The sequence below is a fragment of the Lacerta agilis genome, chromosome 14 (genome assembly GCF_009819535.1).
Source record: "Lacerta agilis isolate rLacAgi1 chromosome 14, rLacAgi1.pri, whole genome shotgun sequence".
NCBI lineage: Eukaryota > Metazoa > Chordata > Lepidosauria > Squamata > Lacertidae > Lacerta > Lacerta agilis.
Genome location: NC_046325.1, coordinates 2,347,614 through 2,363,105, shown reverse-complemented (window position 1 = coordinate 2,363,105; position 15,492 = coordinate 2,347,614). Strand labels below are relative to the sequence as shown.

At 54.0% G+C, this 15,492-nt stretch overlaps 1 protein-coding gene across 1 annotated transcript in view; it reads right to left on the bottom strand.

The window, feature by feature from the left end:
• Positions 1 to 1,502: 1,502 nt before the first annotated feature.
• Positions 1,503 to 15,492, bottom strand: part of EPHB4 (EPH receptor B4) — a 38,050-nt gene continuing 24,060 nt past the window's right edge. Inside the window, exons 4-16 of the mRNA XM_033169552.1 lie at positions 13,046 to 13,201; positions 11,572 to 11,901; positions 9,915 to 10,039; positions 9,590 to 9,746; positions 8,155 to 8,257; positions 7,794 to 7,864; positions 7,073 to 7,186; positions 6,562 to 6,809; positions 5,180 to 5,395; positions 3,553 to 3,702; positions 2,643 to 2,836; positions 1,862 to 2,017; positions 1,503 to 1,649 (exon numbers count right to left, since the gene is read on the bottom strand). Of these exons, the coding sequence (XP_033025443.1) occupies positions 1,538 to 1,649; positions 1,862 to 2,017; positions 2,643 to 2,836; positions 3,553 to 3,702; positions 5,180 to 5,395; positions 6,562 to 6,809; positions 7,073 to 7,186; positions 7,794 to 7,864; positions 8,155 to 8,257; positions 9,590 to 9,746; positions 9,915 to 10,039; positions 11,572 to 11,901; positions 13,046 to 13,201 (2,132 nt within the window). The 3' untranslated portion in view covers positions 1,503 to 1,537. The remainder of the gene's footprint in view (positions 1,650 to 1,861; positions 2,018 to 2,642; positions 2,837 to 3,552; positions 3,703 to 5,179; positions 5,396 to 6,561; positions 6,810 to 7,072; positions 7,187 to 7,793; positions 7,865 to 8,154; positions 8,258 to 9,589; positions 9,747 to 9,914; positions 10,040 to 11,571; positions 11,902 to 13,045; positions 13,202 to 15,492) is intronic.

The window sequence follows — 15,492 nt, the reverse complement described above, 5'->3', positions numbered from 1 at the left end:
CGCCCACACTTTATCCGGAGGCACTTTGTTTCGATGTCATTAAGAGAGCGAAACCAGGCATCTCCTTCCACCGGCTTCCTTCCACCTGCAGTCACACGGAGATGACGTCACAGAGAGAACGGCCGGGTCTTGCTCTCGCGCCATGACAACATCGCAGTCCAGTGCCTGGGATATCCCTAAGAGTCTCCAGGGTATTATTCGTTTCGAGTGGCGAAAGCCATAAAAAGGCAGCTGGAGATATCCCAGAGCAAAAGCTTCGCTTTCCCCTCCTGTGACGTCATCACAGCGACATCATCAGAAAGTGCAGAGTCTTCTGATTGTCATATTTCAACGCGACGGTTTAACCCTTCTCTGTGGCATGCATGTCCTTGAAAGCTCATAGATTCAGCAGGCAGAGGTGACATCACTCCTGCTTCTGATGACATCACAACACAGCTTTCAGTGGATGTGGCGACAAGTTGCACTCTGGCGCAAGCGGCATTGCCCGCGGCATGCCGATGATAGTCCCTCTTTGGCTTTCGGGACGTGGAGAGTCAGGGGCTGCACGTCAAAGTGTGCAGGAACCCCGGCCCACGACCCTTTATTATAATGGAATATGTCCGTTGAGATTCAAGTAAGGCTCCCCATTTCCAGAAATCGGTAGGCAGCGGGCGGCCACCCTCCCGTCACCCCAAAAGGACGGACGACAAATTGTATAAGGCCTCTGGTGATCGCCCCACACAAATCCTCCAAACAGGACAGCACCATGGTGAGCCAAAGTTTTTTAAACACACCCCAAAATGGCAGAAAGACAGCGATCCAACAGCCTCCATTTTGAAAGGGGTGGCCATCTTGAAGGCCAGGTGGAAAAGGCATTTCATTTCCCTTTCCTTCCCTCAGCGGCCGCCTCATTCTTCCCACCAGGCGGCCGCCTCAACAAACAGGCCAGCCGCTCCGGAAGACAGCGGGAGGGCGGCCATTTTGCGATGTGAACCGCAGTCCGGGAAACTTGGCCGACGGGAGGCCATCTTTGGCTTTTCGAACGTTCAGAAGTTTCGGAACCACAGGAGGTCACGCAAAGGCGCCCAGGCCCCGGGCGTTTCGGCGGCCCACGAAACGGCAGGGACGGAAGAAGCTGGGGATTTGGCGGCCATCTTTGCTGCCGCTGCGTTGCCGGCCATCTGGAAAAGAGGCCCGGCGGGCACCGAGTGCGACTCCTCGACCCGGGAGTGGCTGTTTGTGGCGACGTGGCCGGCACACACAAAAAAAAAAGGACGGAGAAGAACGACTATCCTCATCGCGCTTGAACAGTTAAATATCTTTCCACCCCTTTCCGTGCTAAAGGATGAGAGGATACGTGGGGGAGAGAGAAAGCCAAATTATTCCCGATGGAATATGCCGTTCCAAAATGAAAAATAAGTGAAAAATAAGAGAGACGAGCGGGAAAGAGGGAGGCAGCTGACGTCCCAAGTCAAGAGGCCACAGTCGTTTGATTCCTGGGGGGGGGGGGAAGAGCAGTCGAAACGCAATAATTTCGGACCGTTTCCTTCCTCCGCGGTCAGTAGGGTCCCAAGGAGGAGCCGGATTTGCTCTGGACACGCATGTTCTGAATGCTGGACAAGATTTTCTTCTGATGTCCGGCCAACGTCACGCCGATCCGGAGGAGGTCTCTGGAGAGGGAAAGCCAAGGGAGGAAGGGAGAGAGAGAGGAGTCATCACAGAACCCAAAGAGCTGGAAGGGACCCCCGGCGGTCATCTAGTCCAACCCCCTGCTATGTGGGAACCACGGATGTGATTTAAGTGTGGCGTTACCTCGCTGCCCTGTCTGTCCCCCCCCCCCAATAAGGATTTTGGGACCCTCCTGCCTCGCGGGCTCACTCACTCGGTGGAGAGCTGGCTGAGAAGCTCAAAGGAGGTGAACCCGGCGCCGGCGAAATTCTCTTCGTAGCGCCCCATCTTGATGGCGCGGAGCCAGTCGCCGATGGACGCGAAGGAGGAGTAGTGGGGCAGGCGCTGGTCCAGGAGGGGGTGGGACGGCCTGAGATTAAGGGGGGGGGCGGAACGAGAAAGAGAGAGAGAGAGAGAAGTCATTTCAGCAGGGTTACAGTGTTGAAGGGTGAGGGAGATGGAAGCCCATTTATGTGGGGGTTGCGTTCCGAGGCAAGTGAAATCGCGTGTATTGGGGAAAGCCTTCAGACAACCTCTGAACCTCTGGAAACCCTCGGAAAACCCTTTGGAAACCGCAACGGCCGGTGGGATCGCTAGACGCCATTTCTGTCCCTTTCTGTGCCCGTTCCGGGTTCGAGGCGATGCACGCAGCCGCGGTCCTCATGCCTTGACCTCGTGTAAATGGGGAGTTGCCTGTACCTTCCTTCCAACTCTACGATTCTGCGAGGGTCAAATACCCCGGGGCGGCCACCTCTGAAATCTGACCGTGTCTGCAAGCCCCAACATATGGGTCCCCTAACCCCACATACAGTCCTAGAGAAGGGCTGCAGCTTAATGGCAGAGCCTTTGCCTCGGGAGCAGAAGGTCCTGGGTTCAATCCTCGATCGCATCTCCTAGCTGCGAGTTATTTCCATGGGGAGGCAGCGGTGGTGTAGTGGTTAGAGCGTCGGGCTAGGACCCGGGACAGCGGAGGGCAGGGGCTCATCCAGACTCACCCTCCGTTTCCCCGCGAGACGATCTTGAGGCTGGCCGGGTTCCGGATCAGTTTGTCCAATGAGTTGACGATCTGGGCGAATCGGGGCCGGGTGTTGCGGTCCTTCTGCCAGCAGTCGAGCATCAGCTGGTGCAGCGAAGTGGGGCAGTCCGTAGGGGGCGGTAGCCGGTAGTCCTGCTCGATGGCGTTTATCACCTGGGGGACAGAATCACAGAATCATGGAAGGGATCCCCTGAGGGTCATCTAGTCCAACCCCCTTGCCATGCAGGCATCTCAGCTTAAAAAAACAACAATCCCCGGCAGAGGGTCGTCCGACCACTGTTGGGAAACCTCCAATGAAGGAGAGCCCATTGCCTTCTGAGGTTGCGGAATCATAGAATTGGATGGGACCCCCAAGGGACATCTAGTCCAACCCCCTGCAATGCGGGATGGTGAGATGAGAGGGAACCATAGAGAGAGCTCATGGGGGGCAGCCCCAGAATGCAGCTCCCTCCAAGGAAGGCTGGAAGAACATTACTCCTCCCCAGGAGACAGTCCACTAAGATTTGGGGCTGGGTGGCAAGGAAAATAAAATGGGGGTGGCGGGCTGTGAAAAAATATGTGGTAGAGGTCACTTATCTGTAAATTGATAAGAGGTTTCAAAAGCAGGGACTATAATTCCCATGAGGCTCCAACCAGCTGCAGCCCAAAATGGCCGCGCTGGTTGGGGGTTGCTGGGAGCTGTAGGCCAAAATGGCCACGCTGGCCTGGGGGCTGCTGGGAGCTGTAGGCCAAAATGGCCACACTGGCCTGGGGGCTGCTGGGAGCTGTAGGCCAAAATGGCCACGCTGGCCTGGGGGCTGCTGGGAGATGTAGTCCAAAACATCAGAAGGGCATGCAGAGCTGCTGGATGAGGGCGGGGGGGCACTCACATCCTGGTTTGACATGTCCCAGTATGGCCTCTCCCCGAACGACATGACTTCCCACATGACGATCCCGTAGCTCCAGACGTCGCTGGCGGAGGTGAACTTGCGGAAGGCGATGGCTTCCGGGGCCGTCCACCGGATCGGGATCTTCCCGCCCTGAGGAGAGAGATCGGGAGGATCGACCAACGGAAGAAGAGGGAGCGCGGCAGAGGCTTCTGACACCCCCCCCTGCCCAGGCGCCGGGCCTCAACTCATCTCCCAGGATGCCTCGGTTCCTCTTGAGATGCAGAGCTTAAGTGGTAGACCTGGACCTGAGAGAGACCCAGGTTCGAATCCCCGCTCGGCCCTGCAGATCACTGCGCTGGACCCAAGCTGTTTCGAGTTCAAGGTGTTACTATTCTTATGCAAAGCCCTTAAGAAATTGGGACCAGTTCACCTATGAGGCCGCCTGATCCCACATGCGCCCCTCTGACTGCTTAGATCTGGGGAACCGGCACTGCTAAAGGTGCCACAATATACCTCATCAAGGTCTGTAAGAACTCAATCTTTGGAACTCCCTGCCTATTGACATTGGACAGGCGCCCTCACTGTTTTGTTTTTGATGCCTGCCAAAGGCATTCTTATTTAGACAGCCCTACCCAGAAGTTCAGAAAGTCCGTGTTTACATTTGGTTTGCTCTGTTCGACTGCGGTTTTAACTTTCCGCATTAAAAAAAATATATGTTTCCATTTTTCCATTTTACAATACCTCAACAACAAAAATTAAATCTAAACAAATTCAACCTGCTTTTTCTTTGACTCCCCCCCTCCCCCCGGGCGGTTCCTTATTTTACATCGGAGTCTTACAGCGTAACCAATTCAAACCCATTCACCAATTTAACCTTTTTACACCCTTTACGTTATTTCCTGCTGCTCGAGTTTACATCAACTCTGCTAACGTTTTGACTTCCTGCATGTTTTAAATGAAGGTTGTACATCTTTCAGTGATAGTTTCGTCTCTTTTTGGTAAACCGCTTTGAGGTTTCCTTCTGCAATCAAGCAGTACAGTGGTGCCTCGCAAGACGAAATTAATTCGTTCCGCAAGACTTTTCGTCTTGCGATAATTTCGTCTTGCGAGGCACGGTTTCCCATAGGAACGCATTAAAATTTAATTTATGCGTTCCTATGGGGGAAAAAGTCCGGGGGCGCCGGTCGGAAGGGGTGCCGGCCGATCGCGTCCACCATCTTGGGTCGACTGCGCATGTCCACCCAAGATGGCAGGCGCGATCGGCCAGTGCCCCTTTCGACCGGCACCGGACCGCGCCGCGATTTAAGGCTGCAGCGGGCGAACAGCAGCGCTGCTGTTCGCTCGCTGCAGCTTTAAAATGCGGCGTGGCGCGGCTCCAGCCAGCTTACAGTGGTACTGCGCAAGACGAATTTGTCTTGCGAAGCACGGCCATAGACAAATTCGTCTCGCGAGTCAACTAAAAAATCTCAAAACCCTTTCGTTTTGCGAGTTTTTCGTTGTGTGAGGCATTCGTCTTGCGGGGTACCACTGTATATACATTTTATGAAACAAATAAAGAACGGAATGGAATGGAATGGAATGGAATAGAATATTGAGAGGGGGGAAACACAAAACTAATTTTCCGTACCAGCGAACTGGTGTAGGTGGGGTCGGACGAATTCTCCTCAAGAAAGCGGGACAGCCCGAAATCGGAGACTTTGCAGACCAAGTTGCTGTTGACCAGGATGTTGCGGGCAGCTAAATCCCGATGGACGTAGCTCATGTCAGAGAGGTAGCGCATGCCGGACGCGATGCCCCGCAGCATCCCCACCAGCTGGATGGGGGTGAACTGCCCGTCGTTCAGCTGCAGAAAAGCAAGACAGGGAAGGCGGCTTAGGAACGCTTATGTGCAGCTGTTCTCAGCCGCGGAGTCCCCGGATGCCCTTGGACTACAAATCCCATCATCTCTAGCGAGCGCGGGCAGTGGATGATGGGAGTTGTAGTTCCGACATCTGGGGACCCGTCCAGATTGAGAAAGGCCGCGTTAGGGGATTCAGCCAGCCCGGTGGAAACTTAACCCTTCGTGGACTCAAGGCCCCCCGCAACCTGGCTCTCTCCAGATGTTTCCGACGACCCACCCGCCCCAGCCAGCTGTGGTCCAAAACATCAAGCTGCGTATGAAGCCAAGATAATTACATATATAATATATATGGTTTCCTTGCCTACATGTGTTCATGTATGCTTCTCATGTCTGCGTGTCGATGCAGCCAAAAGAAGCGAGAAATAAATTCATTGACTTGGGAAATTGGGGTGCAAAAGCCTCCGGTTGAGATTGCAGTTAAGGCGAGGATAATAATAATAATAATAATAATAATAATAATAATAATAAATTTATTTATACCCCGCCCATCTGGCTGCGTTTCCCCAGCCACTCTGGGCGGCTCCCAACAGAGTATTAAAATGCATTAGTCTATTAAACATTAAAAGCTTCCCCAAACAGGGCTGCCTTCAGATGTCTTCTAAAAGTCAGATAGTTGTTTATTTCCTTGACATCTGATGGGAGGGTGTTCCACAGGGTGGGCGCCACCACCAAGAAGGCCCTCTGCCTGGTTCCCTGTAGCTTCACTCGGCGATGGACCTCAGTGTCTGGGCTGGACGATGGGGGTGGAGAAGCTCCTTCAGCTCTACTGGGCCTTTGAGGCCGTTTAGGGCTTTCAAGGTCAGCACCAACAATTTGAATTGTGCTCGGAAACGTCCTGGGAGCCAATGTAGGTCTCGGCGGCCGCTCACAGTCCCCAGTCTAGCTGCCGCATTCTGGATTAGTTGCAGTTTCTGGGTCACCTTCAAAGGTAGCCCCACGGAGAGCACATTGCAGTAGTCCAAGGGGGATATAACCAGAGCATGCGCCACTCTGGCGATGGGCAAAAGTCCCCCGAGTTTTTCTTATTACAAATATCGGGGGGACTCCCCCCTCCCAGGCCTTTACCCCCCCCCCCCAGCCCTCCCTTTGGCTCCAGCCTCCGCCCTTACCCGGAGGAAGGAGTCGAGGGCTCCGTTCTCCATGAACTCGGTGACGATCATGACGGGGACGCTGTTGGTGATGACCCCATCCAGGCGGATGATGTTGGGGTGCTCAAACTGGCCCATGATGCTGGCCTCACTGAGGAACTCCCGGCGCTGCTTCTCGGTGTAGCCGCCTTTCAGGGTCTTGATGGCCACGTAGATTTCCTTCTTGCCGGGCACTTTCAGGAGGCCACGGCACACCTCCCCAAACTCGCCTGCGAGAGGGAGCGTGGGGAAGAGAGACTCAGGGGAGGGAGCAGGGAGATCGGGACCCACTTGGGCGGGGACCCCCTGCCGGGCTTTCTCTTTTGAGGGGAAGCAGGGAGCGAGGAAACCTGGCCCCGATGCAGGAGGCAGACCCAGGCAGGTTAAGGTCAAATCTATCATCGCCTGTGACTTAGAATCATAGAAGGGTTGGGTTGGGACTCCCAAGGGTCATCCAGTCGAACCCCCTGCAACGTAAGGTGTCGGCACTTACCTGCGCCAATGACCTCCTCAATTTTGACGTACGAGACGTCGATCTCTTTGGCAAACTCGCGCACAGCCTCGTTCGGGTCTTCGTAGGTGAAAGGGTCGATGTAGACCTTGGTGCCTGGAGAGGGTAGGAACCATAGACATAAAAAATATCTCTTTCGTAGGACTGCCGTATTTCCCGACATCCACAGAGTCCTAGTTACAGGTAGGTAGCCATGTTGGTCTGCCGTAGTCCAAACAAAATAAAAAAATTCCTTCTAGTAGCACCTTAGAGACCAGCTAAGTTTGGTATCTGAAGAAGTGTGCATGCACATGAAAGCTCATACCAATAACAAACTTAGTTGGTCTCTAAGGTGCTACTAGAAGGAATTTTTTTTATTTTGTTTCATCCACAGGGTCATTGAGCATTTTTTTTGGGGGGGGGGACAAACCCAAATAGTTGAGCTTTTTAAAAGTGATTTTTAGCATTGGGAGTTGTTTCCTCTGCTTTTTCCACCGCGTTGCCATACATCCCTGTCATTTCGCTAATTCAGCAAAATTCCCCCTGGGAATTTACATCCGAAAACCAGGGCACACCAGGAATTTTCCTGACGTACCCTTTTTTCGGAGCTGGCAATGAACTAACCCAAACGTGCCACCCCTTGCGGGCCTTTCTGCCTTAGCTCCTCCCACCACCCAGGCTCCTCCCACCGACATCACCACGGTGCACGCCTCCGCTCACTCACCGTGTCCAATCAGGTACTGCCCAGGCTTGTCGGAGTATTCTTGCTCCCGTGACCTGGACGCCCCCTGGCGGCTGCCAAAGGGAGGAAACAAGATGGCGTCAAAGCCAACTCGGTGGCTCCGCCCACTGTCCCTCCCTTTAGCTCCTCCCCCACAACCGCGTTCCAAAGGGAGGCGTCAATCACTCTTTGCATTTCCTTTGCGCTCTGCCCCTCAGCTCCCACCCTCCCTGCCCAGCACGGCCGTTTTGGACTACGGCTCCCATCAGCCCTCCCGCCGGCTCCTCCCACTGTCCATTTAGCCCCTCCCACAACCTCCGGCTAATCACATCCCCTCGGCCGGCTCTGGGACGCGGCACCTTACCGGAAGCAGACGATGGCCACAATGATCACTGCCAGGACCAGGAGCGCCCCCAACGCCGCTGTTCCCACGATGAGGGCCAGCTTCTCCGTGCTACTTCCCGACTCTACCAGGGATGGAAGAGCAGGGGGAGATTTATCGGAATTATGATGATGAATTATTATTTTGATGCATATTGACATCGTTTAATTCTTCTGTTTTTAAGCTCCTTACGATTTGACTGTATGTTTTTTTTTTAAAGTTCTGTTCTCGAAGCTACTAACATGAGTTTGGCCAAACTGCGGGAGGCAGTGAAGGATAGGCGTGCCTGGCGTGCTCTGGTCCATGGGGTCACGAAGAGTCGGACACGACTGAACGACTGAACAACAACAAATACCATCGTAGCCTCTGTGAGATGCTCTCCCTGGGGAGACTCGCCTGCCACCTCCACCAAACCCTTTTACATTATTACATATCTTTAGTTGCCAGCCTTTTAATGAGGGTGAAAGAGGAGAGCGCAAAATATGGTCTGAAGCTCAACATCAAAAAAACTAAGATCATGGCCACTGGTCCCATCACCTCCTGGCAAATAGAAGGGGAAGAAATGGAGGCAGTGAGAGATTTCACTTTCTTGGGTTCCATGATCACTGCAGGTGGTGACAGCAGTCACGAAATTAGAAGACGCCTGCTTCTTGGGAGAAAAGCAATGACAAACCTAGACAGCATCTTAAAAAGCAAAGACATCACCTTGCCGACAAAGGTCCATATAGTTAAAGCTATGGTTTTCCCAGTAGTGATGTACGGAAGGCTGAAGGCATAAAGAAGGCTGATCGCCGAAGACTTGATGCCTTTGAATTCTGGTGCTGGAGGAGACTCTTGAGAGTCCCATGGACTGCAAGAAGATCAAACCTATCCATTCTTAAAGAAATCAGCCCTGAGTGCTCACTGGAAGGACAGATCCTGAAGTTGAGGCTCCAGTACTTTGGCCACCTCATGAGAAGAGAAGACTCCCTGGAAAAGACCCTGATGTTGGGAAAGATGGAGGGCACAAGGAGAAGGGGACGACAGAGGAGGAGATGGTGGGACAGTGTTCTTGAAGCGACTGGCATGAGTCTGACCAAACTGCGGGAGGCAGTGGAAGACAGGAGTGCCTGGCCTGCTTTGGTCCATGGGGTCACGAAGAGTCGGACACGACTGAACGACAACAGTCGCCAGGCGGAAATATTTCCTTAGAGCCAGGACTTTGGCTGAGTGAGACACGTGGCCTTTTAAACTGGGCCTGGGGGCGCGACTTGTTTGCTTGCTGTTACGTAAGGCATTCTGGAGCACTGTTCCCAATCCGCTGCAACGAGCCTGCAGCCATTTTGGGCAGAAACTCCCATCAGCCCCATGTCAGATATGTACTTGATTTATCCCAACGGGAAAGAAACATAGGATAATATTAAGAGAGCTTACTCACCCATTCCCTGGGTCTGGAAGGCCTTCTCGGGCCCAAACGTCCCGTACCCGGCCTCCGAGCGGGCGCGGACTTGAACCCCGTACATCGCCCCTCTCCGCAAGCCGCTCAGGGTCACCTGGTTATCCGACGTCTTCACAAACATGGTGCCCCCGCCGCTCTGCATGGGGGGTGGGTAGGAAAGGGGTGGTGAAGGGGCGCTGGGAAACTGTCCCTCTTCCAACACGCCCCCTGCCGCCACCACGCTTCCTGCAATTGCAGGGGGTTGGGCTGGATGGCCTTTGGAGGTCCCTTCCGACGTCTCCCCGCCACCACCTCTTCTGCTCACCTTCTCATAATACTTGACTTCGTAGTCCAGGATGCTCCCGGTTGGAGGCTGGACAGGAGGCCAAGTCAAAGTGACCGTGCTGGAGCCGGCGGACGTTTGCTGGATCTCAGAGACGGGCTGGGGGACTGTAGGGAAGAAGCAGAAGAAGAGTTTGGATTTGATATCCCACCTTATCACTACCCGAAGGAGTCTCAAAGCGGCTCACGTTCTCCTTTCCCTTCCTCCCTCACAACAAACACTTCTGTGAAGTGAATGGGGCTGACAGACTTCAAGGAAGTGTGACTAGCCCAAGGTCACCAAGCAGCTGCATGTGGAGGAGTGGAGACGCGAACCCAGTTCACCAGATTATAAGTCAACCGCTCTTAACCACTACACTACACTGGGGAGAGAAAATAGGGGGCCGCGTGAGCCATGGGCGATACGACAGCCCCTAGGAGGCTACCTGCTGTCTCTCTCGCTCATAGCTACAGCTCCCATCCATCCTGGGTCCAGCAACAGAAGCCTCTGACACCATCGACCATAACATCCTTCTGGACCGTCAAGAGGGGCACTGTTATAACGTGGTTCCGCTCCTTCCTCCCAGGCCGTGTTGGGGGATGAGTGTTCAGACCCCTGGGCTCTCACTTGTGGGGTGCCTCAGGGATCCGTCCTCTCCCCCTTGCTTTTTAACATCTATATGAAGCCGCTGAGAAGAGATCATCAGGGGGTTTGGGCTGGGTGTCCATCAATATGTGGATGAAACCCAGCTCTACCGCTCTTTTAAATCGGAACCAGTGAGGGCGGTGAAGGTCCTGTGTGAGTGCCTGGAGGCAGTTGGAGGATGGATGGCGGGTAACAGATTGAGGTTGAATCCTGACAAGACAGAAGTACTGTTTTGGGGGGACGGGGCGGGCAGGTGTGGGGGACTCCCTGGTCCTGAACAGGGTAACTGTGCCCCTGAAGGACCAGGTGTGCAGCCTGGGAGTCATTTTGGACTCACCGCTGTCCACGGAGGCGCAGGTCAGTTCTGTGTCCAGGGCAGCTGTCTACCAGCTCCATCTGGTACGCAGGATGAGACCCTCCCTGCCCGCAGACTGTCTCACCAGAGTGGTGCATGCTCTGGTTATCTCCCGCTTGGACTACTGCAATGCGCTCTACGTGGGGCTACCTTTGAAGGTGACCCAGAAACTACAACTAATCCAGAATGCGGCAGCTAGACAGCAGACTGGCAGACCATATAACAGCGGTCATGAAAGACCTACATTGGCTCCTAGTACATTTCTAAGCACAATTCAAAGTGTTGGTGCTGACCTTGAAAGCCCTAAACGGCCTCAAAGGCCCAGTAGACCTGAAGGAGCGTCTCCACCACCATCATTCAGCCCGGACACTGAGGTCCAGCTCCGAGGGCCTTCTGGCGGTTCCCTCCCTGCGAGAAGTGAGGTTGCAGGGAACCAGGCAGAGGGCCTTCTCGGTGGTGGCGCCCTCCCACCAGATGTCAAGGAAATAAACAACTATCTGACTTTTAGAAGACATCTGAAGGCAGCCCTGTTTGGGGAAGTTTTTAATGTTTGATGTTTTATCGTGTTTTTAACATTCTGTTGGGAGCCGCCCAGAGTGGCTTGGGAAACCCAGAGAGATGGGCAGGGTAGGAATAATATGGCATTCCTGTGCAACTGACCGTCCTTGTTGGTGGTCACGTTGATGGACTCCGAGGCCGGCGGGTTGTGGCTCATCTCGGAGACGCCGTTGACGGCCTGGATCCGGAAGAGGTAGTTGATGTAGGGCTGCAGACCCTCCACGGTGACCGACCGCTCCCACAGCCCCCTGGATCGGGGGGCGTAAGCCAGGCGGGAGCAGGGCCGGCAAGGCTGCTTCTCGGGGCACTCGGAGCAGGTGACGTGGTAGGCCACGTCGTCGCGGCCGCCGTTCTCGAGGGGCTCGCTCCACTTCAGGACGGCCACCGAGCCGTTGATCTTGGCCTCGGGGCTGCGGGGCTTGGACGGGCCTTCTGCGGGGAGGGGAAGGAGGGAAAGAGGCAACGGTCAAGATGGGGGGGGACCCCGACCTTCCCCCAGGACAGCCTTTCTCCAAACAAAGCCACCTTGAACCCTTTGCATTGCAGGCGGGTTGGGCTAGATGACCCCTGGGTGTCCCTTTCCGATGGTAAGAGCTGTTTGGCAGTGGAATGGACTCCCTTCCTGGGAGGTTTTCAAGCAGGGGGCAAATGTCCATTTGCCAGGGATGATCTAGTTGTGATTCCAGGGGGTTAGACTGGATGACCCTTGGGGGTCCCACCCAACTCTTCTATGAACCTGCTGCCCTCCAGCTGCTTTCGATTGCTTTATTTTTTATTAAACTCGTTTGTCTCCCCCCCCCCTTTTTCTTTCCCCCCAAAAGTAACTTTCAACAAAGAAGCAAAATACATTAAAACCAATGTTAGGACCAGAAATAAAGAGATTTATTTCAATAGCCTTTATACACCACTTGTTTGGTTTTCTTTTTTTAAAGCCCGAGAGACAGTAAAACGATAAATAATACGTAAAAGGAACTCCTAAAAGCACTTGAAAGATTAAAAAAAACCAGCAATAAACTAAAGACAAAACACATTCTACGTTGCTGCTTTTCGCAGGCGCCAAAAAGTGTTCCACACTAAAATATCAATTTCTTCCAGATGCAGAACAGGCAGTAAGCCGCACCTGCAGCAGTGCCAGTTCTGCAGATCGAAGCGTTCGAGTGCAAGAAGTATATGGCATATGGCGAGAAATCCTATTTTTAAAAGGCAGGATGAAAACATCCCACTCACGGATCACTAAAAGCCAAAATTCCAGTTGGAAAAGGAACCTCTCTGCCTGGCGCCTAAAGATACGTAATGATGGTGCCAGGGCATCAAGCCTGGGAGAGCATCCCGAAAGCGGGGTGCCGACACCGAAAAGGCCCCGTCCTCGTGCCGCCACCCTCCAGACCTCCCATGGAGGGAACATGCAAAAATCACAGCATCTAGGTTGGTTCACGTAGGGGGAGCCAGTATGTGAGGTGCTGGGGGTCCAGAGTCATCAAACTCTCCGTTGGTGAAATACTAGCCCCCCTGAACCGGAACTCGGCTCCCGCCGATCCACTCTTCCCCCACCACCACCGCCTTTGTCATCACTTACTAGCACACGGCTTTGTCACGGGGTCCTTCTCCGTCCGGTAGAATCCGTTGCGGCAGGGACACCCGCTCGATCCCGGGGCGTTCGATTGGCTGAAAGCCGGGCAGCTCTGGCAAAAGCCCTCACCCTGAGAGGGCTTGAACATCCCCGCAGGGCAGGCTGTGGGGCGAGAGGGAGAGGCAGAGGACGTGAGAAGGATCCTTGCTGGTTGGATGGCCACTGCGATCCAGGATTCTTCTGCTGCGATCCCTGCATTGCTGCAGGGGGTTGGGCTGGATGACCTCTGGGGGACCCTGTCAACCCAAGAATTCTATAACCTTAAGAGGGTGGTGGTGGGATCGCCTTCATTGGAATCTTTTAAAGAGAGGCCGGATGGCTGTCTGTCAGGGATTCCTTAGCTGAGATTCCTGCATCGCAGGGGGTTGGGCTAGATGGCCCCTGGGGGACCCTCAACCTTATGATTCTATAACCATTGGAGGTTTGTAAAAGTAAGTGGCTGTCTATCAGCGATTCTTGCTTTGCTGCAGGGGGTTACAGGGGCCAGCAAACTTTTTCAGCAGGGGGCCGGTCCACTGTCCCTCATACCTTGTGGGGGGCCGGATTATATTTTGGGAAAAAGCCCGAACAAATTTCTATGCCCCACAAATAACCCAGAGATGCATTTTAAATAAAAGCACATATTCTACTCATGTAAAAACACACTGGTTCCCGGACCGTCCGCGGGCCAGATTGAGAAAGCGATTGGGCCGGATCTGGCCCCCGGGCCTTAGTTTGCCTACCCATGGATTAGATCAGGCGTCCCCAAACTCGGCCCTCCAGATGTTTTGGGACTACAACTCCCATGATCCATAGCTAACAGGACCAGTGGTCACGGATGATGGAAATTGTAGTCCCTAAACATCTGGCGGGCCAAGTTTGGAGATGCCTGGGTTAGATGGCCCCATAAAGGTTTCAGTGAGGACAGATAAAAGGAAGCCCTTTTTTCATACAGTGCAGAGTTAAACTATGGAACTCCCTGCTGCAGGAGACAGGAGTCGCCAATGACTTGGACAACTTTCAAAGAGGACCGGGCGAATACGGGGAGGGCTATGGCTGCCTACCAGTCACGATGGCTCTGCTCTCTGCCTCCCCGGTCGGAGGCCATAACGCTTCTGAATTCCAGCTGCCGGGCATTACAGGGAGGGAGAATGGCTCTTGAACTCGGGTCCCGCTCAGGGATTTCCCCACCCCCCCACCCCGGGATCTGCTTGGCCGCTGTGGGAACTTACTGGACGCTGGACTAGATGGGCCATTGGCCAAAAGAGCCGCTCCGAGATGCCCCGTGGGAAATGATTGATTAACGAAACGGAATAAACAAGTAAGTTAAAAGCCACGGAGGCCTCTGCCCGGGAGGCGGCTGCAATTTGAGAAATGTGCGGATGACCCGGAACGGACATTAGCTAAACCCAGCAAAAGTGTAATTCCAAACTGCAGGGATGTTATCGACTCCTCACTAAACAATGAGGGGTGGGGGGGAATAACCCTTGCTATCCCTGGAAGATGGGAGACTTTCGCCCTATTTCCCCCCCCCTGCAGAAAAAAAAAAGAAATTTCACAATGAAGGCTAAACAATGGCTGAAACAGTTCTTGTCCGCTGCCCCCTAAGCCCGCCCCACTGCCAGAGGCCTTGTTTAGGATTCTCTCCCTCCACCCCCCTCCCCACACACACTCCAGCCGCCTGCCGGAGCTGGTTACCCTTGACCCCACAGATATTTGGCATTCCTGGGGGCTTCCAAGCCCCCCGTCCAGCCGCCCCGGAGTTCAAAGACCCGTCCTTTCTGACCGAGAGGAGAGAGAAAAGACAGCGAGAGATAGAAAGCAACTGCAAGGCTGGGGGTAGGAGAGGGGGGGTCCCTCGTGGTGGGCTTCCTGGGAGAGCAAGGGGGCTGGCGAAGGGGGCTGGCCGGCCGAGATCTTTGGGCCCCCTTTCCCCAGACCCCTTTGCTCCATTCGAACCACGCCAGGGACCGCCAAGGAAAGGATCGGAAACAGAAATTTGGAAAGCACTTGGAATGTTTTCCTGCACCGTTCTGGTCGCCTCGCCTGAAAAAGGATGCGGAAAGAGTTTTGGATGAGGGCCATCGAAATGACCGAGGGGCTGGGGCAAAGCCAGTTTGTAGCGTTGGGGGACTTTTTAGTTCAGAGAAAAGGGGAGGGGAGTGGCAGGATGGCGGGCATTTGCAAAATGGGGCATGGAAGTGGCTATAGAGAAAGTTTTTTTCTCCGACGCTCATAATGCTAGAAGTCCTAGGTATCCAAGGAAGCTTAATGTTGGGAGATTCAGGACTGTGGAACTCACTGCAACAGGAGGCAGGAGTGGCCACCGAACTGGATCGCCTTAACAGAGAATTAGGCAAATTCATGGAGGAGGAGAGGGCTATTGATGGCTACTTGTCTATGCTCTGTAACTT